The sequence below is a fragment of the Pollicipes pollicipes genome, unplaced genomic scaffold (genome assembly GCF_011947565.3).
Source record: "Pollicipes pollicipes isolate AB1234 unplaced genomic scaffold, Ppol_2.1 Scaffold_6052;HRSCAF=7182_pilon_pilon_pilon, whole genome shotgun sequence".
Classification (NCBI taxonomy): domain Eukaryota; kingdom Metazoa; phylum Arthropoda; class Thecostraca; order Pollicipedomorpha; family Pollicipedidae; genus Pollicipes; species Pollicipes pollicipes.
The window spans coordinates 24,139,216-24,163,170 of record NW_023596805.1 but is presented as its reverse complement, the minus strand read 5'-3'; the positions used below and the strand labels follow the sequence as shown (position 1 = coordinate 24,163,170).

The window sequence follows — 23,955 nt, the reverse complement described above, 5'->3', positions numbered from 1 at the left end:
ATAGTGCATATGCAATCGAAACGTAATTTGACTTGTGGTCCATCATCATCTGATCTCTAATGACACTTGAAGATTGGACGGCTTCCAGGAAGAATCATACATAGGCAGACCGGTTCCCCTGTAATTAGACTGGTGCAAAGGTGTTCGGTATCACAAGCTGCCGCATTCAACGCTTTGCTTTCTTCATGCGCCACTCCCAGTTTTGCCCTCTGGACATTTACGCAGGGACCGCCTTTGCCATCTACTGCTGATGTGGTACATAAGTCACATCTGCAGTGGTTTGCAGCGCTTTACATGCTCGGCAGTGTTTGTGTGTTTGCGAATGTCCGACGGTCAAGCCAATGTAGAAACTAGAGATTTTGTGTGGTATTCAACTGAGTGTCTCGTTCTCTCACTGATGATCCCGCGTGACCATGCCTTGCCAAGCGCACCGTGATGTTTACACTGTGTTGGAACTTTCAGCACGTGTGCTTGCATTTACAATTTGATTTCACAGGGATGTACGAGATTGCAACCTATAATATATTTCGATGGCTTCAGGCGCAGCAACACCGTGGAAAAACTTTGGTTCGAGTTGGTTCAGCCCAGTGTGTACGATGCTATAGGTCTCTCTCTTTCCCTCTCTCTCTCTCTCTCCTCTCCTTTCTCTTTCTCTCTCTTTCTCTCTCGCTCTATCTCTCTGTCTCTCTCTCTCCTCTCTCTCCCTCTCCTCCTCTCTCTTCTTTCTTTCTCTTTCTTTCTTCTTCTTCTTCTTTCTTTTCTTTCTTCTTTCTTCTTTCTCTCTCTCTCTCTCCTCTCTCTCTCTCTCTCCTCTCTCTCCTCTCTCTCTCTCTCCTCTTCTCTCTCTCCTCTCTCTCTCTCTCTCTCTCTCTCTCTGTCTCGTGCTCTCTCTCGCTATCTCGCTCTTTGCGAACGTGAATGCGGGACACAAATTGACAATCGAGCTTTCCCGATAAAATTTACGGATGTTTGGCATTGCTCTCCCCCCGGTATGCGTGCGCTTTACTTCCACGAGAGCGCTTGATCTGCTTTCCCCAACTTGGCAAGTCTGATGACATTTCTTTTCATCACTTCTGGTCTCCTGTGTTTTTGGGTCTACCTTGTTACCGTGTTGGTTTACTACAGACATGCAAAATTTGAATGAAAAGTTTCGGGCCCAAAAAGGACGCAGGTGGTCCACAGTTGATCTTGTCTTGGGGGCCAATTATTGATCTCTATGCCCCTTATGACCCTCCTGAGAAGAGTGTCCCGACCGAGAATAGCTTCTCCCGAGTCCACTCCGGGTAGAGGCCGAGTTCGAGTAAATAATTCCGAGTCCTAATGAGGGAATCTTCTGTTTTGGCGTGCCCTCGCGTCGAGGACACCTCAATTAAGAGGACCGTGCGTTAAAAGGATATTGTTCCGGTTAGGTGATGCTCCAGTGCACAAATGTCCCTGCCTAGTAGCGTGGCCACTAGAAAGTAGCAGCGTCATTTACGCCATGATCATTTGCTGAAATGACGAGATATGAAACGCTGCCCCATGAGAAGCAAGCTATTTCATCTCCAAAGCTCAGCTTAGGGAGCCGTTTATCCCCAAAGCTCGGTGTTGTGACTGCGGAGGGGGGAGGGGGGGGGGGGGGGGGCAGCGAAATACCCTTCGCCTGCGTTGATGAATGCACATGTGGGGTGGGGTGGAGTCCCAAGCTGAGGAAGTGCCGGTCGTTTCGCAGTCTCCGGACACGCAAAGGCCTGGCAGAATGACTACCTGCAGGGAACAGGCTGCGAGATGTACACAGGAAACGCTCAGTCCCTGCGTTTGTGGGCATGACATTCCCCATGGCTTCAGAGTGAGTTGGCCCGCCGTCGGTAGATGGCGCGCAAGTCGCCACGACCCAGTTTGCATGTCGGCTGCCCACCAGCGCCCCGGGCGACACGTATAGTTGTGCGAGGCTGTTTAGTTGACGGGACGTGGATCGCCATGTTGCACATTGTTGCCCAGAATCCGGAGCAATCTCGGATCAGGTAATAACACAATTTTTTAACTCTTCGAAAATATTCATCAAAATTTTTCTGGCCAGATGTAAATACAAACTTGACATGCGTGTTTGTGCCCAATTAGACCGCTTAAAACGTATTGGCTGTCGTTTCACTTAGACCATTTGACGGTGACACCCCAATAACGAGTTAAGCTGAATGACTTTGCTGCTACCTCTAATTAACAGCATGTTGCTTGCCTTGAATGTAGAAGCTGTTTAGTTGGATGTTTGTCCCCATTTTTGCCATGGGTGTACTTAACCAGTTTTTATGTCATGACTAAATAACATAAATTGGTCTGAGTCGGCCGAAAATCTTCAGCCAGATCACCCTGTAAGTACTCTCGTCGTAGCAGTCAAACCCAAGCTCTCCGGCGAACACATTTTCGGTCATTGAAGGATTCGAGATCTTGCGGAGTCATTGAGAGAACGAATTTGATGACGGTTTCATCAGTAGATACACCGTCACATGTATACTCGGTCAAAGCTACGCTCTAAACGCTAGGAATAAATGACGAATACAAGTGAGCAGAACTTGCATCACGTGCAACAGTTTGCTATTATACAAGTGCATTTAAGCCTCTTTTTGACAGACCCTGGGGGCTAAATAACCCAGGGATAGCGCCCGTTGCAATGTACGTCGCACTTTTGACACCAGTGCTTAGAATTTCTGGGCTTTTTTCTCGCTTTTCTGGGCTTTTCTGTTTTGGGGCTTTCCGAATGTACTTTACCTTGAAGACGTACACTGATCATCCACGCACCATAATTTGGTGGCCGCGACTCACACTGCGGACCACCTGCTCCCAGCTCGCAAGCATCACAAACAGAACACCAGAATGAGTGGTGGTTACTCAGTCTGCCCGCGTTGTTAGCTGATTGATCAGCTGTTTCTTCACACGCTGCTTCGCCGGCAATACGTTCACGATTGGCCAGCTGCGGACTTGTTCTATGTCCGCAGCGTTTGATCTGGGAGATGTCCCACTCATCTGTTTCCTGGCCAGCTGTTTGCCTTGGCTACTATCCCTGGGGTGGAGACATAGGCACTTACATCCAATGGCTTGGCAGTGGTTAGAATAATTTTGACTAAGCGTGTAGCGGGAAACTTATGATGCAGGCAGAAGGTTTCCAGATTTTGTGCGTTCTGATGCTAATGAGCAAGCTGTTGACCGATTATTAGCTGTTTATCATGGATCCCTTTACGTTTATTTTGGCCTTGGAGAGACCAAATTCTGCTTGGTGGGAGGTACCACAAAAGTGTGATCACCATTTGCAAATCACACTGGAGCAGTCCGATTTCCGGTAAACGATATCGAAGCACATAATACAAATGCATGCTGCATGGCTGGCAATACCGTGTGTGCATGTGGTCGTAAGCGTTGGGGCATAGGGTGCCATTTGTCTAGTTACTCCTTCTTGCACTCGGACCTCCTTGAATTGTGCATAGCTAAGGTGACTGCACGCGAACGTCTTGAACGGTAAGCCAATAAGTTAACAGCGACGACGATTCTAATAAAAAACGATGTTTACATTTTCTTTCCCAGTAATTTGTTTATTGTCATTTTGTAGCTACTTCATGATTAAGATATTCTTTTCTTACACCGGTCAAAGTGCCCGACGCGCCTTTCGATCACTGTGTTGCCTTATTACATTCATACAGGAAATAATATCCTAAATGAACACCAACTGCTACATTTGGTGTCCGACCGGCGCTGCGCTTGCCTGCTGGCGGACGAGTCAGCCATTATCGCACGTTTGTGAGACATAAAATCGTTATAGGTATGTTGACTGATCAATAATAATAGGTCATAAGGGAGTAGAATCATAAAAAGGATTTGGTCTTTAAATGGCCAACCACAGCTCGTGAGCAGGCGGCCTCACCACCTACGCTCCGGCAGATTGTGCTTTACGAAGCTGAAGCTGCTGCTGCTGGCGATCGAAGCTCGCGGTGACGATGGAGCCGACAACAAGATCGCCATTAACCCCCGCCACATCAAGCTGCAGCCGAACACGCAGGGCTTCTTCATCGCCCAGTCGGCGGACGAGGTCAAACGGTGAGGGGGCTATGCGTGACATGTTCTCCTTGCTTTGGGCGAGGTTAGATGGCGCGATACGAAATCATGTAACAGATGCTCTTGGAAGGAGCATGAAGTTAGCGATGAAAGAAGTGCTTATGCGTTGCATGCTCTTGGTCAGGGAAGGACGAGTTGGGGGAGGGGGGGGGGGGGGGGTGAGAGAGGTGCTGAATACTCCTGGTCGTGCACTGATTATGGCTAAGGTGGGATACCCCAGGTCAATCAATGACGGTACAAGGTGGGAAGACACCGAATCAGTCCTTGTTAAGGAAACACTTCTGACGTTCCGTGCCAGTCTTTAACGAGGCAAGTTGGATAACAAAAATTGGTCGAATACCGCGAAGCGTCAAGGACCACACTCAAAAAGTTATTCATACTACCTATTGCCCCGCACGATCTTTCACGAGCGGCTGCATGGGAGTATGACGCTAAAACTAAGCGAGACTTTCATCAAGAGGCTTTCACCATGCACTTTTTCATTCAACTCTGTCGCTGCTTACGGGGATATGAGGACAGGTTTCCTCGCAATGCCACCCACTTTTCGTTCCCATTCATTCCTACCTAGCCGCTTCACATTTGTTTGTCTTTTGCCAAGAACATAGTTAGAACCCCTGAAAGAGACTAAAACAGCTTTGAACCTCAGTTGATCTTCTTCTCATCGGCAAAAATATCCATGTGAAAACGTATATTGCAACAGAAGTATCTCATGGTACTTTGTGGCATGTATGTAAAGGGAATCTTCCATCTTTGAAGAGATTGAAAGAAGCATTAGATATGATGGAATAAGCTGACTTAGAACTGCTGGTATACTTTCAAGTTGGGAAGACTGCTTTAGACAACAAACTTTTTCTCACTGGTAAATCATCTCCCCTCTATGTCATTGTTTGACAGCGTCATGAACTGTTTGTATGACAGCACTCACTTACATTTCTTCAATCTCCCAATAGGTGGCACGCAGTGGTGCTGAATGTGTTCTGAACCAAAGATTGTCGGGTGCTCGTGTTTTGGCCGTTTAGCGTGGCGTTCTTAACATTTATCCGTGACTTAAGGTACTTACTTGCATTCACGCATTCGGTTATAGCCATGTTCAAAACCTATTCGATTATTATTCTGATTTCCGTAGGGACTGGAGAGAATGCCTAATTTCTTGCATGATGTAACACAAAACGTACTTCTTGTTATAATCTTGCGCGGCTCGCGCTATATCGGTTAAGAGTCAATTGACCGCCGTTATGTCTATAAACGTGCTCACAAACGCCAGATATGGTTGACACGACCATCGTTTATCACTGAACCTTGACCGCCGTATGGGCAGTGGACCGGCGAAATTTTGATGACGTCACTATGCTGTGATGGATTCCTTGGTGACCTTGAACTGGTTCGCACGAAATAGTCTGCACATCTTCTAAGGGCGTGTGTCGCAATACTAGGTGGTTTTAGGTGTTAAAAAGGGCTGGACTGTCACCTGTATATAATGATCTTCAAGATATATATTTCAGCTCAAAACCACGTACAATGTGGAACATCCCCTTTAAGCATCATCTAGGCATTCTTGGAAAGTCCTATCCCAGACATATGTAATGAACGCCCCATAATTTTCCCCAAATGTCTGCATAGGTCAGACCATTCGCGTTACTTGTGTGCACTTGTGGTCTCATCCAACACGGATGGACCTTATTTTTTGCGAATTCATTGGATAAATTATTTTATGTCACTGATGACCCTTATTGACCCTTATGTCTGTGAGCGGAGCAGTGATGTCATTGTCTTATTTTAGAAATGCTGTAAACCATGTTATCGAATGAACGGGAGACAGAGCCTCCAGTCATCCTTTCATGTGGACTGAGGACCTTGGCCATTGCAATGTGTGCCCACTAATAGATCTGCTCGAGGGATGCGTGAGGTCGAACTTGCGACCTCATTAACATTACTTGCTTCAAAGCAGGTTAGGTCAGTGGCATGCTGCTAGGATACTTGGCACGTCACGCTGCGAAGTACGTTACAGCCTTCTATTTATAATTTTGCCTTCAACGCGGCTTGCTTCAGGGCCTGGTACTACTGCAAGTCGTGCCACGAGGACATCAAGGATGAGACCCTCATCAAAAAGTGCAAGTGCAAAAACTGTGAGTATTTGTTGCGTGCTGAAGCCCCATGGCGACGGGCGGGCCACTCCGTCGAATGAGTTTCGGCTGCTGTTCCGTTTATCTTCATATATTCGTCGGTGTTGTTTGTGGTGCTGTGTAATGGACCATGGAATTGAGCAGAGCGCTTATCGCTCTTTGAGGGATGACTGACATCATTCACGGGCTCGCTCTCAACAGTAGCGATGGTGTTTCTCGTACAGAGATATCTCAACGCATGTGGTGCGCTGTTTGACGTGCACAGCGCAACGCAACGGCAGTGGGCGGTAGAGGGGGGGGGGGGGGGGGGGGGGGGAAGGCACCACACAGTGTCATGATTTGTCCGTCCTTTTTTGCTGCTTGTATGACGCTACGGCCCAGTTACTTCATGTGTCGACAATCCTCATACGTGGTTTTATTTGAGTTAAATTATGGTAAATTATTTGCAACTGCGCTTCACTTAGCGGTCGGCACAAATTATTACCATTATTCGTGCCGTCATGACTTCCGAAGCCATCGAGCGGGATTGGCTGGGTGGATGTGTGTATAACGCACGGCTTTGTGTGCTGAATGCGTTTTATATTAGTTGACGCGGGTCTAGTGCTTTTGCTTATCAGGAACAAACATCAAGGCTCTTGGCGTCTACAACCGTTCATAAAGAGCATGCATTACGAATAGGCCCAAATTAAAGCAAATCCCGCTTTTACTATTAGCTCGAGACTTTCGATAAAAGCGTGTCATAGTTTTTTAAACCGGCAACATTTTTCGCTCACCATCTGTTAAATATCTTTATCCTTTGTGTCATTTCTCTGTAACGTGCTGTGCTCACTTAGCAAATACGAGAAGATGTGCATACTCAACCATAGCGGTCGGTGCAGTTTTCTTATATGTTACTTAAGCTTTTGTCAGCTAAGCCATTTTTACCTGGTAAATATCAAGCATGTCAGTGACTGCAACACTAACGTAGAACCGCCATACTGTTAACTTGCTTACTTGCGACATCGGTATTTCCTCCAACGCATACTCGCCAAAGGCAGGATGATATGACAAATCAAACTTTTGAACCTTCCTCGAACGTGTCATCGTCGCTACAGTCCGAGAATCCTACCACAATGCCCAGCCATAGACCTGACAGACATAAACGGATTCCATCTGATTAGACGAGATGAAACCCGGTCTGGCCTAGACCGACATGCTCCGACCGCAAGTAAAAATGACACCCATCGCAAATTGGACCCGGCTTTAGTAGACACGTCATGGACGTGACGTAATCTTGCATTGGCCTGCTCATCATCCGACACTGGGCGTTCAACTCAGCCGCTTCTGGCTTATTTTAGGCCACACCTTCCGGACCGAAGCAGAGGAAATCTGACCTGAATGACGTCACAAAAGGCGGAACGTACTTGGCTTGACTCGGGAGGAACTCTCCTGACGAACTGTTCCTATGGGCTGGGCTGATGGCGATTACCAGTGCTGGGCCGGGCTGAACTTCCGTGACTTGGTTGACCTCACTGGGCCTGGTTCCACTCGCATTCTTTGAACTGACCGGATGTTACCTCGCCAGGCACAACTTGCCACTGGCCTGACCATCAGAAACATGCACTGACTCGACTCGGCATAATGAGCTGATCCGTGTGGGATGATCCCACAATTTCCAGAGCTTGTTGGCTGACTTTTAACCGGATGACATTGACAAATTAATTGACTTGACCCGACTTGTACTGCCTGAACCCACACTGATCGGCGTCCACCTTCGCAGACACTGGCACCACAATGCTTAGCTCTGGCCTTCTGGGACGTAGTGCAAACGGCGGCTGGATACAGAGCGGTAATCAGCGCGCCCGCGCCACGGCCCTTCATTGGTCTGCGACTCACACCCTCTCCCTGCTGCCGGGAGGCGCTCTGGGGCCCTTCATTGGTCTGCGACTCACACCCCGCGCTTGTCCACGGCCCTTCATTGGTCTGCGACTCACACCCCGCGCCTGTCCACGGCCCTTCATTGGTCTGCGGCTCACACCCCGCGCCTGTCCACGGCCCGTCATTGGTCTGCGGCTCACACCCCGCGCCTGTCCGCGGCCCTTCATCGGTCTGCGACTTACACCCTCTCCCTGCTGCCGGCAAGCGCTCGCGGCCCTTCATTGGTCTGCGACCCACACCCTCTCCCTGCCGCCGGGAGACGATCCGGGGCCCTTCATTGGTCTGCAACCCACACCCTCTCCCTGCCGCCGGGAGGTGACGCGCTTGAACGGCTCTCGAATATGACACTTAAAGTCGCTTTAACCGCCCCGTGTGGTGTTTTGACTACCACTTAGCTGCGCCCCGCTTTCACTAAGATTGAGTTCAGGACTACACGGTCTGAAAACGCTCCGTCGCGTTGTTTTAGCGTTCGGGTGTGCGGCATGTTAGCAAATAACAAGATGCCCTGGGATTCGCTTGCTCACTTTCTTATTTCAGAGCCCTTGTACCATTAACCGCGTGTTTAATTGGTGGACCGATGCTGGATTTTAATGCCATCGCCCAACTACGTGAACACCATATTTCGGAGGTGTCAACTGTTGGATGCGGGAAAAGCTTCTGATTTAGTTTACCGACGTCAAGTATTGTGTATAGGCATAACTTGTTTTTATATGTTTTCAGTTATGCAGCATCTACCAAAGCTCATGAAATCTGGCTGCTAGCGCTCGACAACTTTCGCTGTGCGTGTTTGTCTCGGTTTGGAGTGGCAACGCGAGCAACTGGAAATGCATTTGAGTCATTTCCCTGTACTTCTCAAATCTGAAAAAATCAAAATCTGAAACTTGCTTGGAATAAGCAACCGTATTGCATGGCATCACTAAGCTAGGCATAAGAGAAACATACATCATAGGTGCAGTGAGGCACCCCAAAGGATCGAATGTCAGCCGGCATATAATTAATAATTTTTTTACCCCGCGATTCATAAATGCTTTGGGGGTAGTTCTTTATAGGGGCGTCGGTTAGGTTTCTTCAATAGGCAAAAGGTGTTACTTTATACAACATGCTTAAGGGCACAGGAGGCAGTGATCTCAACAATGTTGTTAAAAAACAGGCTGTATTGGCTACGAAGTGAGGTTTTTACATTTGTCCCTGCATTGCGATGGATTTTACTGGAAAGTTGACTGGAAGGCCTGATCAGAATCAAACTCTATTAAAATCACTAATCCAAATGAATTTGAATTGTTGGAATACGTATGTCAAACTGGAAAGTTGGTGATGTCTTCCGTCTGATAAATGTGCAGTTGAACCCCATGTTTTGCCAAATGTGATCGATTCATGCGTAGTATTATCGCAAGCCATTTTCGTGCCAACTTAGATAGGATTTCGGAAAGGTGCGTTGTTTAGCTCTTACCTTGTCAACTCTTACATAGCATTGGACTGGCTCATGCAGACGTCTTTGACAGGCCTGAAACCAAGGAATCCAAAGAATTTGCCGATTGTCTCCCCAACTTCAGATGAACCAAATATCCAGGCAGACCACTTTATCAGTGGCGCTTCTGAATGAGCCATTCCGTCCGCAGACCTGTAATGCTTTAAGCATGTGCTTAAAGCACGCTCTTTTACTTCCTTGCAACGCTCCCACACATCGTGCTCCGTGATTGGACACTTGGCTAGAGCGATGGTTTTTTTTTCTCAAAAATCACGTTTGTGCCATAATAAAATGTGTGAATTGCCTAGCCTATTGGTAGTCCTACAATCTGTAAACTCGACCGCGCAACGGTTTCGCAGCTGGCTTTCCGACTGGAAGATGACTGTGATCATCCGGGACGCGATTTATTAATTCTGTTTTACACAATTGATGACTGATTATCCAAACACGCTATATGTCTCATCCACGTGCACATTGCTGTCTTGGTTTTTTATTCGAAAGCAGCTTGGCAAACACATCAGATCGGAAGTTGATCAACCTCTTCCTAGTTCACTCCATTGATCGTATCATTGTTATGGGTAACAGCAATCGGTCTTAATTTGCGACTTTACGCGCCATCATTAACAGCGCCGGATTTCGTTGTGAACCTCATATTGTGGTTTGTGTGACAACGTGCCCACCGAGACAGCTTATGTGAATCCTGTTCGCCCCGTCCAGTACGCCGGTCGCTGTCGCTTAGGCTGAGGCTAACAGACTGTTGTGCAAGCAGTACCTACTAAACAGCCCCTAACAGTGTTTGTGTCGCAAACGAGGCTGCAACATGAGGAGCACTCACGGATCGCCACGTTCATGTTTGCCTTGCGTCTGTTGCTTCGGCAAACTAATTGTAACTGTAAAAAACTTGCAATTATGTGGTATTTTTAGGAAGGCATACATCAACTGTTTCCCAAAAGCGCTAACTTTTTCACTTGCGTGGACACATTGGAATTTCCGAATGCGCACACAAAGGCGTGTGGGCTGGGTCGCCTCATACCCAGTAGCCATGAAGTGGCTATTTATTCATGTCAGCCCTCAGCTGGCGTGCTCCAGAAAGATTCACCGGATAAGTACGTCAACCAGGTCTCTGTCGAGTCATTCGTCGACAAAACTTCACCATCACATGGCACCGCCTGGCTCAAACGGCTGTATCGTGCTTCGGAGCGGCTGGGGACAGCGGCGCGGCAGCCCGCGAGCACCCGCTAGCGCACGCGGCCTACCGCCGGCGTCGGGCCCGCCGCCCTGCTAACATGGCCTCGTTGCCCGCAGTGATCCCGCTAACACGGCCTCGTCTCCTGCAGTGATCCCGCTAACATGGCCTCGTCTCCCGCAGTGGCCCTGTTCCGCAAGGGTGTGCGTGCTGTGCAGATGGTGGGACGAGCAAGTAGGTTCGCTGTTCGCTGTTGGCCGCTCTGTGCTGCGCTGTTCACTTGACCGAAACGACGAGGTGTGCTGTTGCTTACTGCTCCCTCGGTGGAAAAGATCGGGTGGTGTCCCGTGCCGCCCGAGACGTTGGGGCGGCGGTTAATGACGTCACATGAATTAAGGGGATTCGGGTGTGATACCGCGGTTCTTTGCTTTTCATTCACGACAGGTCAGTTTTGCGTTAAGTTGAGCTCAAGGAGCCATTTGAGTTTTATTCACGTGGGCTATCCCATAGATTACTCACTAAGTGGTTGATGCCCCATGCAAAATAGCATTTTCTTGAAATTGGAAAGCCATATTTGTCTAAACGCGCTGTGACAATAACATCCGAAGTACGGAAAGTTGTAAAATGAGCCAATACCTCAGCAAGCATCCCGCTTTGTTGGATATTTGCCAACACAGCAAAGGCCAGTATAATTTATCCGGGCGTACCCACAACAAAGCATTGCGCTCTGGGGTAGCAATGTCGATTTGTCCCCGAGCTTGAGAGCAAGGGTCTGTCCCGAAGCCTCGTTAAGTTTCGGTCAAGTGTCAGATGTGCCTCTAAGCTTCCTTCTCGCTTCTATCTGTGCCTTTCGCGCCACTGGGAGCCGCTCTATCGTTTTCAATGTCGCCTTTCCGCACCCGCGAGCAATCCGCTTGCGCACAAAGACACTGCCATGACTATCTAAGCTGTTCTCAATGTCGCCTTTCCTCTTGGCTAGTGTCACCGCACACCTCATAAGCCACCCGCGGCAGGCGGCTTTCCGATGCCTTCGCCTGCTTAGCTCCGACTTTTCACCTATCCTCTGCGACCGCCAGCCGAGCAGCCAAGCTTGACTCGCCTCAGCCTTTCTTCTTCGCATCTGTGGCGTTATCGCTGTTTGCGTGCCAGTGAGTCGATGTTCGTGCATGTCAACCTTGCCCCATCCCATCGATTAGTCCCGTGTGTGGCATTTAACACAACTGTTCTTTGTCTAAACAAATATGCGCGCCTCCCAATAACTGGCTGCTGTTCCAATCGATGCTTCGTCGTGCATTCCGTCGTCTCGCCAGTGCTCATAAGCGGCCGTGTCGGTGTCGTGTCGGTGACGCTGTGCCATTCCTTTGACCTACTGACCTACCTAGTAGACCTTCTGCCACGTGTGCAGGCGTAACCCACCATCCCTTCGCTGGATGTGTCGGCGGGCCCCAGTGTTGGCACGGTGGGCTCCTATGTCGTCCCCAGTGTTGGCACAGTGGGCTCCCATGTCGTCCTGGCTCCGTCTTGGCGTGTTTCCGCTGGCGGCAATGTGAGCCTGCCGGTCTTTTACGAACACTCTCGATAATTGCATGGGTCGGGCGCGCATGCTGCGTTATTACAGTTTGTAAGCGTTGCAAAGAACGGGCAGATCCGCCCCTAGCTGGGAGCTTATTTGACAACGTCACGGTGGGGTAGTTCACGCACCTTGTTTCTTATCGCCAGTGGGTTCAGGTCGGCGGCCACAGTTTCGCCCTGGACAGTAGTACCCTGTGAATGCACGCATGGTGGAAGTAGTGATCAAGAAGAGTTTATGTGAATGCCAGTTTTACCTATGCTTCGTTATGCGCTTTTATCAAAATTAATGAAATATAGGGCGAACAATTTTGTACCTACGGGAATTTTGGTACACTACCAGCATGCTGATGTACGTCTCTTATGTCGACCTGTCGACTATACTGCCGTTGGAGTTCAATAGATGAGAACACACTCCTTATATCTTCTTATAAAACAAAAAAATGCGAATAAATTTGACTACAACAAACTCTAAATTCTCTTCAGTCCAGTATTAACAGCAATATTTTCTCGTCTGACTTTGTGGCTAACGACGGCCTACCACACGTATACATTCTCGGAATTCTCCGATAAGCTTATTGCAAAAAGTCATCATAATATGATTCTTTCGCTGCTGCTGTTAATCCATACAACATAAGTTATTTATTGACATATTTGTGCTGCCCACTTCAATGACGAATCGTCGATATAATCGTAGTGTGTCGACCGTGTGCAACCTTGCATGCAAGTCATTGTACATACTCGCAGAATCGTTCGTTATGCGTGTTCTAGACCTGTGCTACCAGTCAGTGTCATTTATCATGTAATGTCACGAGACGGCATCCTGTGTGATCTGCTTCCGATTCCATTCGATGGCGGAGTGCGAGCCGAAAAAAGTGATTCCATCCAGCCAGACGTGCAGCCATTTAGTTATCCCGTGGTCGTCTGCCGACGCGTAGTATCTGTTACTTCGCGTCCAGTAATGTGCAACATTTTTTTGTTTTCATCCATACAAATGTGGTTGAGCTCATTTGTACCACCATCTCGTGTCGTCAGATGCTCCACAGCACACTCGACCAGCCCCGGACCGTGCTGTGCGTGTGCTGGTGTCTCATTTTCGGGAAAGTTGCCGGTGTGTAAAGGTGCTGAAGGTGTCTGTGCAATGTGTAATCCCGCGTCTTTGTGTTGTACTGAACTCGTTCTCTGCCGTACCAAGCGGAAAAGGTGGACTCCAACGGGTGTAAGTCACGTTGGCGCTTTGGATTTTTGCCTTCGTAGTTTGCGTGTTCGAGGCCAAGTTCGCCTTTTGCTAGTTATTCCTAGTTGGGATGGCGCTGGCTTGAAGGTCAGCTGCAAACAGACCTGGCTTCCCTCAGCTCGGAAATGCTTTTGCTCGGTGTCGATGTGTTGCTCCGACTGCAATCTTGGATGCCTCAAAAATTGTGTGCACGGTTGTGTCCGACTATGAGGCAAGAGCCTCTTGGGTGACATGCCGTTAATGATGACTACTGCTGGCACTGTTTTGTGCGCCAATACGAACGCCGTGTACATTGTAATTCGACTCATAAGGCTGCGGTCAAAAGCAACACGTCGAAGCCCAAACAGAAACTTCCCTTTCGAGAGGAGATCAGACGTAGTCGAGGCGGTGTGTCTACCACCGTCCATAGTTAGCCGGAATGGGCCCTGCTCGCCAGATGCTCATGACGCCTAGGTAGACGGAATGAAGCCCCACACCGGTTGCTAGCCATTCAGTAGTTGGATCGTGAGCTGAGGTACAGGTGGGGGTCAGCAACAGCTGACGGGACGCCCACTCCACCGCGTGCCTCATTTGTAGAGTGCTGGAATGGGACGAGACGCAACGCTCCTGGGTACGAGCAACAAGCATGAACCTAAATATAATCGCAGTGAATATCTTAAAAGAGACAACGAGAGTGTGGTTTCCCACCTCGTCGCTGGTATGCCTCAGACCATTAGAAATAGCTGCCGCGTGATAGATTATAGGGGCATAGCGGTGTTTAGCCTCTGTGCTTGCTGTTTCATGTCTGCCGTTGTCGAGTACAAGCGGCCCCAAATTTAATGATACTTGTCAAACTTTTGTAAAAAAGTGCCTCAGTTGTATACTTTTTGGACTGAAAGCTTATGAACTGAACCAAAAAGTCCTGAAACTGAAACCAAAAGTCCACTCAAAGTCGTGAACATGAACCAGCGACCGTTTAGTTCATATTCAGCACTATCACGATCTCACTGCTCCCGTCCCTATACTGCGACCCTTTGCCAATAGCAGAGTCCGGTACACCACTATTGCTCCCCGTTACCAACAGCAGAACCCGCTACACCATTTTTGCGCCCTGTTACCAGTAGCAGAATCCGGTACACTACTTTTGCGCCCCATTGCCAATAGGCTTTGGCACACCACTATTGCGCCCCGTTGCCAACAGCAGGATCCGGTTCAGCGGCCATGACACAGCCCTCCGCTTCCGGAGGGTGCCTGAGTTGTCTCAGAGCAGAATCTCAGTCATCTCCTGATTTGGTAACCCTGTACACTACCCCAGTGCCGGTCTTCCATAACGTAAGGGCTTCCATAAGTGCCTTGGAATGGTTTATTACACAAGCATGAACGAATACCATCTCACAGACAGCTGACGGGCGAGAGTGTACACGGTAGGCTTGTGGGTAAGTCACCGGGCAAGGGCAAAAGGTTGTAACGTGTTGAGAACCAAGTATTCGGACTAGGAAATTGGTCAGGCGGTATCCTATTGACACGGTATTCTTCTTGAATTCTTGGAAACACGTATCGCACTGTATGCACCGGTTTCCCTATAACTCTTCACGGAAATGTGAGAATTTCTTTTCAACTGCGAACAACTCTTCCTTCAGTCCGGATTATCTGTACATATGATGCTGTTCGGACTACAGCCTGCACTAAGTGGATATGGATGGGTGTTGGTTGTTCATACTTCGCTGATTACTCACACGTTCGTTGCAATGATTCGTTTACTTTGTATGTTGTAATTAGCATGCTCATTTCCATGTTTAGATCGCCATACAGTTTTTGCTCATGTACACACATGGACTGGATACCGTCAGTGTACTTACTTGCGCGTGAAGTTAAGCAACCGCATGTGTTTCACATGTCGAAATCGGAACGCTTACGTACCCTCTGGGCTTATGGTGCATGCAAACCGATGTTTGAAATAGTTCTCAATAGTTTTCCCCCAGTCACACTGCTGTTAAGGACAAAGTCGAAGGTAAAAGGAAGTGAACTTGAAATGAATAAGAACGAGTTTAAAAGAGGTTTGGCATTGATTAACGTGCTCTTGAAATGCTAGCTGAATAGCAAAACAATCTCTCCGTGTAGAGTGCACGAACGATGGACATCTACCATTTCATCAAGGTCTTCCCGTACACACTCCAATGCAATGTAGCAAACACAAAACAGTTTCCGCCGCATAGTCTGGCACTCTCTCATGTCAAAACTTAGCTTAACATCGCATCGTCGCGTTGTCTTTATTACCGCATGTCTATGCAACCACGCTTCTCGCATGCGGATGCTTCCCAGCAGGTCTTGTCCGCGCGACGCCGAAATGGTGACCGACCTCCACGCGTGGAGGGTCGGAAGGTCATGCCAGGTGATGGCAAAGTGCTTCTCATCGTTTCTGCGGTTGCGTGGCAACCTTGCAAATCGATCTGTGAGCTGCGAGTACCGTGTTCTGAGCTTCGGTGTAAAACCCTCTGACACTTAACGCCGATTGAAATCATGTATCGTGGTATTTTCCGTTCTCCCGAATGGTCGCCTTCAGACTGTCACGGGCCGTAATTCGGTCTCAGGCCGCCCGGATGGCAGCGTTGTAAGAGCGAAGGCCAGTGTGCTCACCTCCGTAGGCCAACACCGAAAAGACACCAGGGTTTGCGCCCGGATCCTCCGGGTGCCGCTGGGCGACTCTTGTCGAGCGAAGCGCGCATGCGTAAAGCGGTGGAGTTGTAAACTCGAAGGGACGAACGATCCGAGTCGTACCGTTCTCGTTCAGTCATTTTCGCTTGTTACTGCTGTTGCTGGTCATGTAGGGAAAGATGCCGACGGACTCAGTTTTCCACTCCTCTGGCGCTTCGCGGAGTGTTCTCCGTTCCGGCACCACGGGGCCGACGCCGCCCGGACGCCCTGGCGCCGCCGGTCAGAGCCCGGGTCACGTGACCTGGCCGGCTCGTTCCAGTGGCGCTGTCGAACCAGAACAGCACGGCGGCGGTGAAGGCCTCGCCTAGCGGCGGCCTGCTGGAGGCGGCCAAGCAGCTCACCAAGATCAACAAGAACGGGTCGGACATCAGCTCCCAGGTCCAGGGATACAACAGGTGCGGTGCAGGGAGGGGTGGGGTGTGGCTGACGTCTGGCCGAGGGGGTCAGTGGGTGGGGGGCGGCTGGTTATTCGGGTGCGGAGGTTCGTGGGTGCGTTTGGAATCACGTCCTGGAGGGGGGGGGGCAACAGGTCATGTTGGGCCCTGGTTGTGGGGTATGATAGTAGGTCTGGACCGGGTTCAGGCGCACAGCAAGCAGTCACGGGCAGCAGGTGCAAGGGCGGAGAGTGGGGCCTCCTGCGGTACGGAGATTAGGGAGCACGATGCACTGGGCCTAACTCGGATGAGGGGATACAGGCCGTCCAGCTTTTGGGTCCGGGAGGGCAACAGATGCGGCACGGCTCAGGTTCCGGTGTGGGTACGATAATGATTTGATGACATTTGACATGTTATGCCGGTTTGGTTCACGAGGGATCGGCAGATGATATTTTACTGTTACGTCACGGCGTGACAATGTATTTACTTCCGAGACTTGCTTCATGATGAGGCATGTGTTGGGCGTATCTGATAGTATGGAATGCAATAGCTGGGGTATGCATTTCCGCAGGTTATTTCTGAGTTTTCATAACTCCACCAACGGAGAGCTTGCTTCACTTTAGAAGTGTGTAAACCGAGGTTAAATGGCGGTTTTCTGGACATGTGGGATAGCAGAAGAGGACCGGTACATGCCGCAAGAATTGCATTATACAGTGTCTAGCCGTTATAAAAGGGCATGAGCCTGATGGTAAGCGCCCTTTCTGTGTTCGGGAAACTGCATCGATAGTTTGCATAAAACGACTGGTGTTGATAAGATGTTTCCTACCAATGTTCTGGTAACAACGTTAGTGGTGTAGATAAATAAGTAAATGTAGATATGCTGGTTATTGAACATTAGCCTGTCAGCAATGTTTTCAAGACCTGTGACTCAAAGCATATACTCAATATATTCGGTGACAGACAGCGAAATGTCAGTGTGTACCTATCAGCCATTTACCTTTATAGTGTTCCCTTTTGAGAGGAAATAGACAAAAGACGAAGAGACGAAAGTGCTTAAGCACCCTGAAATAAGGATATGTTTGTATCAGCTGACTGACGGTAGAACGATGGGAATTTCGCCCGTATTTTTTTCGGCCCGCGGACTTATTCGCAATGACCGAAGCATGAGTGATGTTCGTAGTGAAAAGAACATGCCCAGGGTTGGTGCCAAGCATGGGACAGTTTTTCTTTCCATCTTACACATAGGTCCAGCGTAACAATTTTTCTCAAATTTTGATTGCATTTTGCCTTGAATCCCTGCAGCGCCCGCCCATGCTGAGGTTAAGCTAAGCTTGCCTCGGTTTTAGCCTACCGACTGACAGTATTGGATCAAAAATATTTATTTGTCAATCTAAGTGCGGTTGGGGGCCTAGAGCATCACTTCAAATCGACGTCAGCTAGGGAAGGTTGAGCATTCGTGCGGCTCTCTGTAATTTATACGAGAATTTAAACTAGTTTTCTAGTTCATTGCCCAAATTTTACGCAAAAGTGGATGCAACACCACAAAGAGTCCAATGCGGCAATGTGACTCCTTGAGCGGACCCAGCCGTACGTGATATTGGAATGAAAAAATCTGATATTAATAGCTTATTTGTCGGCTGGAAGCATCGGCGCAAACAACTTTTTGAATTGTTTAATGTATGTTGTGTGTCATGCATGTTATGAACACATGCACGGATCGTGCTGATGTTTTAGTTAGGTTAGATTACAACATTTCGACGGGCAGGATAATTCATCTTCTTTGAACTACCTGACTGTGTGACCTTGAGCTGACCTCGATCACTGACTTGTATTAATGTGGGACGCACCACACCGGGTAGAAAACTTGTGTTATTTGGTGCTGGTAGCAAAATACATTTACCATCGCCCCTGGTTCGTAAGGGCCCTAGTGTTCCCAGGATAATTTTAGGTATTGGAGGAATCTATATCACATCGCAAGGCATTGGCTCCAGTTTGTTGGAGTCGTCGTAAATTCAGTATTGTTGTCAAGTTATGTCGCTGTTTAATAACGTCAACATGAAGAGGGCTATTTGTCCTCTCTTGTGCTAAAATTATTGCATGCCACCTTATTTGATACCAACTCTGAAAGGTACAGAAAATGGGACACACAAAAGGGGGCAAAAAGGGCAAAAGTCGTCGTATGTCATGGGTCCCCTAGCAAAATGGCTGCTTAACTTTGCACCCAAAGCGTGTCTGTTCCGTCACCGTGTGCCAATTCCATATTTTGCACTTGTAGATTTGGACACATGAGACCAAATCGTAAAGCGCTACAATGTACAATGCCTTATGTTCACATACTGAACAAAAATGCCTTCGACGGTAAAAACGTTCGGCTATTTTAATCGTTTTATTGCCAAAACAATAGTATACGCTCCTGCTTACTTCATTTTGGTGCGTTTCAAATTTAGGGCCATATCAGATCGCAGTCTAATGATGTAGGGAAGAAAAACGTCACCATGTTTATAGTTTTTTCTCTCTGTGTTCTATGACTCCCACGTGCCCTGACGTCACATTTTACGGCCTCTAGCCTCGCGAAATCAGTGTCTTGAGCAGCTGCCTCTGACCGCTGCTTTATGGTCCGTGGACAGTTGGTATGAATTCTTCCGGCGCGTAATCCTGTCAACGTTGGGTTTGATAGCCCCTGCAGGGAATTGCCGAATGGCCTAGCCGAGTTTGATGACCGCTGGGTCTGTGTGCCATGAGCGCAGGCGCTCACACCAGTGACCGTAACTATGAACACCCCAACAACTTTCCGCTGGCCAGCCCCGTAACCAAACCGCTAGCAGGCACAGCAACCGCCCTGGTAGCCACCGTGGTAACAATTTCGGCGACCTGTCTGATAACCCCCCGCCTTGCCAGCCCGGTTACCCAAACGCTAACCAGATGTGGTAACCGCCCCTGCACTAACCACCCCGGCAACAACGCCGTGGTAACCACCCAGTAACCACTCGGAAACCAGCCGCTAACCAGCCTGTTGCTTACTGCCTGCGCCAGCCCGGGTAACCGTGTCTCCCGGCCTTGCAGGCTCCCAGAAGAGACGGCACCAGCCGGTTATCAGGCGCTGCCTCTGGCCTACGAAGTGAAAAAGCTCCTGTACGAGCACTTTTAGTCCGCCCTTTTGTCGTAGCTAGCCGATGCGCCCAGGCCGGATGTCGAGAATGACACGGATCGCCGCAGTTGCCACCACTGTCGATGTGTATCGTTGCTCTTGGCTTGCGCACCGGTTTCGGCTGTTTTGGCGAAGGCGTATCGTGGTTCGCATGCTTAAGTTGTGCCTCAAATCCATTCAGCCTGGTTGTTGTTTGTCGGTGGAGGCTTACATTAGAAGCTTCCTTAGATGAGGTAAGCACGCTTAGCCGAAAAAAGGCTTCACTTTCTACAAACCTGAACATTTCACGCAATTTTGGCAATGCTCGAAAATGTTGGAAGCAATTTGCACGATAAGCCTTCGTTAAAACGGTAGCCAGCTGGTCTGATCAGAATGCATCCGAACCTTCCCATAGACTAGGCGAGGTACTCTGGCATTCTGTCGTTCGTTGTCGTGTCCATGGCCGCGCCTGCAGGTTCGGTACGTGTGCGGAAGGCGGCTGGTCGCTAGTCAGCATCTGTGCCGCCTTCGTGTTTCGGAGATCGCTTCTTTTAGCTTTGCAACCGTGCTGCTGCCGCCGCCGCGGTCGCCGCCGCCGCCTCCGTTGCCGCCGCCGCCGCTGCTGCTTCTGTTGCTGCTGCCGTTGCTGCTGCTGTTGCTGCTGTTCTGCTCTTGTGCTGATCAGCTCAGCTCAGCTCAGCACGGCTCAGCAGGCGCCTGCTGACAATGTCAGCGCTGACTGCGCTGGAAATCTCAAGCAATGTTGCATTTGTTGGTGACGCTTAACGGTCTGTTTCAAGGAGAAAGAACGGTATATTGACCTTGAGGAGATCGCGGTGCTAGTGGACGTTGAATGCTACGGTTAGGGTATGCTAAGGTAAATGGACATGAAGAAGGCAATGCGATGACAATTGACGACAGGAATGCTGGCGTAAGTTTCATAAAAACCTTGCACGAGCTAAAAACAATCAGCGCAAACGTTTTCTTCAAAAAGTCGATTTGTTTTCAAGTGCCCAAATGGATTCCATGGACACTCCTCGCATCATTCCTCTCTTAACACGCCGTGACGTCAATTGCTGTTTTGTGACGTGGCGTCATTATCTTTTCTGTCTTCGTGTGATCTTTACTATCAGTTTGCTTTCCAGCGTGGGGTCGCTTGAAGGTCAGCATCACAACAGCGCGCAATGCAACGGGATATTGATTAACTCGGACAATGCTGGTTTCGTGGATTTCAAGTCCCCGTACTATGGTTCATTTGAGCGTTCCAACATGTAAGTTTTCTGAATTTACTATATTTTTGTTTTCGCTTACTTTCAAGGGCTGGTGTCGGACGTTTGTTGGAAAAAGGCGAATTTGGCGAACAAATTGAAATATTGGTTTGCAGGCATGGACCAGTGTCGCGCATGACGTCTTGGTGTGTATGACCTCATACGGAAACCAGCTATGGTATTCAGGTCGGAACTGGGTGGCCGTGTTTATTTCCTTACCATCATTTATCAATTATTTTCGGGTAAAATTGTTTTCCGCGAACTGATGCACTGATAGAATTGTGGGATGATATTTTTTTTGTAGACAGACCATACTTTTGAATTGCTTTAATTCCAAATGAGTTCCTGCAAAAACTCCCGAATTTTGTTTTCAAAAGTCGGTAAGTTGTAGCAATAACCCAAGACAGTAAGTCAAGGCATCTGACAGTCGAGTTATTTGGCTGTAAGCCAGTAGCTCGAGAATTCATGACGTTTTCGGTGTTTCCTTTGGCACATGACCCGGACCGAGTCTGTCATTTACCGTAAGCTTTCTTCAAAACGTTTGATGAGCGGAACTGGCAAATGGAGAAAGCAGAGAGGGAAGAGGTACCATTTCGCCAGCCTGAACATTTGGGTTGCTAGGATGATGATGACCTTCAGAGGTCATTGATATAAGACAGCCCGGCTTGACGATGATGAGGAGAGCATCCACTGGTGATAGCGGCGCAACAGGCATGCTTTAAACGGGGCATTGCATTGCATGACATTTTCACTTCCTGGTCTCCATGACTGCCTGATTTCTCTGTGATTCATTTCGTTTGGAGGATAAATGGGAAGGCCATCCCGTTTTTATTCTCGAACTTCCTGTTTCCTTTTTTGGCTCAAAGTTTTTTTCTCTTTGGCCGATAAGTCGATGGTGTTGGAACGTACCGGGTCGTCTAGTACACTTCTTCATTTTGCAGTGAAGATACCGGTTGTAGAAATGTGCGTTATCGTTCAAAATTGTCACTGTTCGAATTCGCCTTCTAGCGAGGCTATTAAAACTTGGATTTGGACAGGTTAACGCTAACGGTGTCTTTTTTTGGGGGGGAACCACTCTGATGATGCCACATGCACGTTTTCGTAACCCGTCTGGGCAGACATAAAACCCAGCTTCCAGAATATTGTTAAGTTCGATGTAAGCAAAATGTCCTCGCGATACAAAGAAGTATGCCTCCACTCAGAACTGAGACAACTTTTGGACTTGATAACAGAGCCAAATCCAAATTGTTCACGTCAGGGATCTCGCGCCGCTACTCTCCCAGGTCCTGTCTCCCGGGTTCTGTTGCCATGCGCAATGCCGTTTGACAGAGCGCATTACAGAATGCTGGAATGTTTATTACGGTGAACTTGGTTCCGGTTCGCATGTGTTATGGCAACAAAGAAATCATTGTTCATTATGGATGAATGGAACTGTCCCTAACTGATGAAAATCGCTGTTTGAAACGAAGCCATTCCGGCAAAGGAACAAGTACCCGTGTTCTTCCCTCTGAATAATTTATTACTCCTACGCGCCGCAAAAGTTATGCAAATGCTTGTTCTGTTTCAACGCACAGCTTTAAGATGGTTGGTACTACGAGGGTTGCATGGACATTTCGCCACTTTGTTCTTCAGTGCACAATCAACATCTTCTCCAGCGCCAAGCCCATCACCAAAATGAATATGTTGAAACACTGAATGTCAATGCGAATAAGAAGTGATGGGATAGCTGGTATGAGTATGCCCCTGGTTAGATCGATGAAACAAACCACACACACACGTGCACATCGCAAAAACATATGCATAACCACCGCCGCCTCCACACTCTTCCTGCACGCGCCATGCTCCCCGTGACGTCACCTGGCGTGACCCTGTGACCTGGCGTAACCTGACCCAGTGACACGCGTGACCCCAGCCCGGCGTCGCGAGCCGCCGGCGGTGCCAACGCCGGTCCCGGCGGCATCCAGTCCGGCATCGCCGACGACCAGTCCAAGGACTTCGACTTCGAGAAGACGGAGATGAAGTACGACAGCACGGGCATGTTCCACTGGTGCCCAGCGCGCGCCATGGAGGACTGCATGCTGGTAGGTGGCGCTGGGAGCGCCTCACAGACATGCTGATACGGCTTTAATGAGCCCACTATGGGCGTAACTGTATGCACATCCCCTGGCCCCTGGTCCTATATTGGACCCGCTATGGGCGTAACTGTGTGCAAATCCCCTGGCCCTTGGTCCTGTAATGTGCGCACTATGTGCGTAGTTTGTCATGCTCGTGCATGACATGCCATGTAAACATTCAAACATACCTGTGATCATGCACGAATGATTACGTGTAGTGTCACCGTGAGTAGCAGGTGGCATTGTGCACCACTGCTGGTGACTTGATCACTGATCAAGGTCACTGTCATGTCGTAGCGTATGCTCACTGCGACGTCACCTTGTCAGCTGTTGCGTACTGTGTTGTGTGCACTGAAGCAGAGAGTGACCTGTGTTTTGATGGGGGTTTAGCGGCATATGCTGAGGAATAGGAACATGGACATATATATGTGGATGGATATGAGGATGTATGGATACCTTCCCCGGCGGCCTTTGATCTCGCCGAGCGTTGGTGTGCATTGGTGTGGTGCTGTCTGGGTAGGTGCTTGAAGGTTGAGCCCCCATTATGCTGTTTCAGCAGCGGCCTTGTCTTTAGTGGGGGACGTGATCGCCCAGTTGGGAGGGATTTGTGCCACCCCGTGGGAGAGCCGGGTTCGAATCCCGACGGAGGCTACGCCATCTCGAAAAGTGGCCGCGGCTTCAGCTGTTGGTCAGGCCAACGAGCAAGCTGTAGCCTCGGTTACAGCTGAGGTTAAAACGAGTATCACCCATTTGTATGAGGTTTTGAACTGAAATGGCTTACTTAAAGGTCATTCG

The 23,955-nt window shown here is 49.0% G+C and overlaps 1 protein-coding gene across 1 annotated transcript; it reads left to right on the top strand.

The window, feature by feature from the left end:
- The first annotated feature begins 1,428 nt into the window (after positions 1-1,428).
- LOC119104378 (calcium-activated potassium channel slowpoke-like) lies at positions 1,429-23,746 on the top strand. Its single transcript, XM_037228074.1, has 10 exons — positions 1,429-1,441; positions 1,753-1,828; positions 3,910-4,065; positions 6,133-6,209; positions 10,961-11,011; positions 13,542-13,565; positions 16,537-16,672; positions 19,715-19,783; positions 22,959-23,127; positions 23,735-23,746. The coding sequence occupies exons 1-10, from the start codon at positions 1,429-1,431 to the stop codon at positions 23,744-23,746; spliced, it is 783 nt and encodes a 260-aa protein (XP_037083969.1).
- The last annotated feature ends 209 nt before the right edge of the window (positions 23,747-23,955 follow it).

What these genes read in the sequence shown, in the direction of transcription:
- LOC119104378 (XM_037228074.1), top strand. An exon ending in AAAGTGCAAGTGCAAAAACT is followed by an intron (nt 6,210 to 10,960) that starts GTGAGTATTTGT and finishes CGTCTCCCGCAG; the next exon opens with TGGCCCTGTTCCGCAAGGGT. An exon ending in CAGGTCCAGGGATACAACAG is followed by an intron (nt 16,673 to 19,714) that starts GTGCGGTGCAGG and finishes CCGGCCTTGCAG; the next exon opens with GCTCCCAGAAGAGACGGCAC.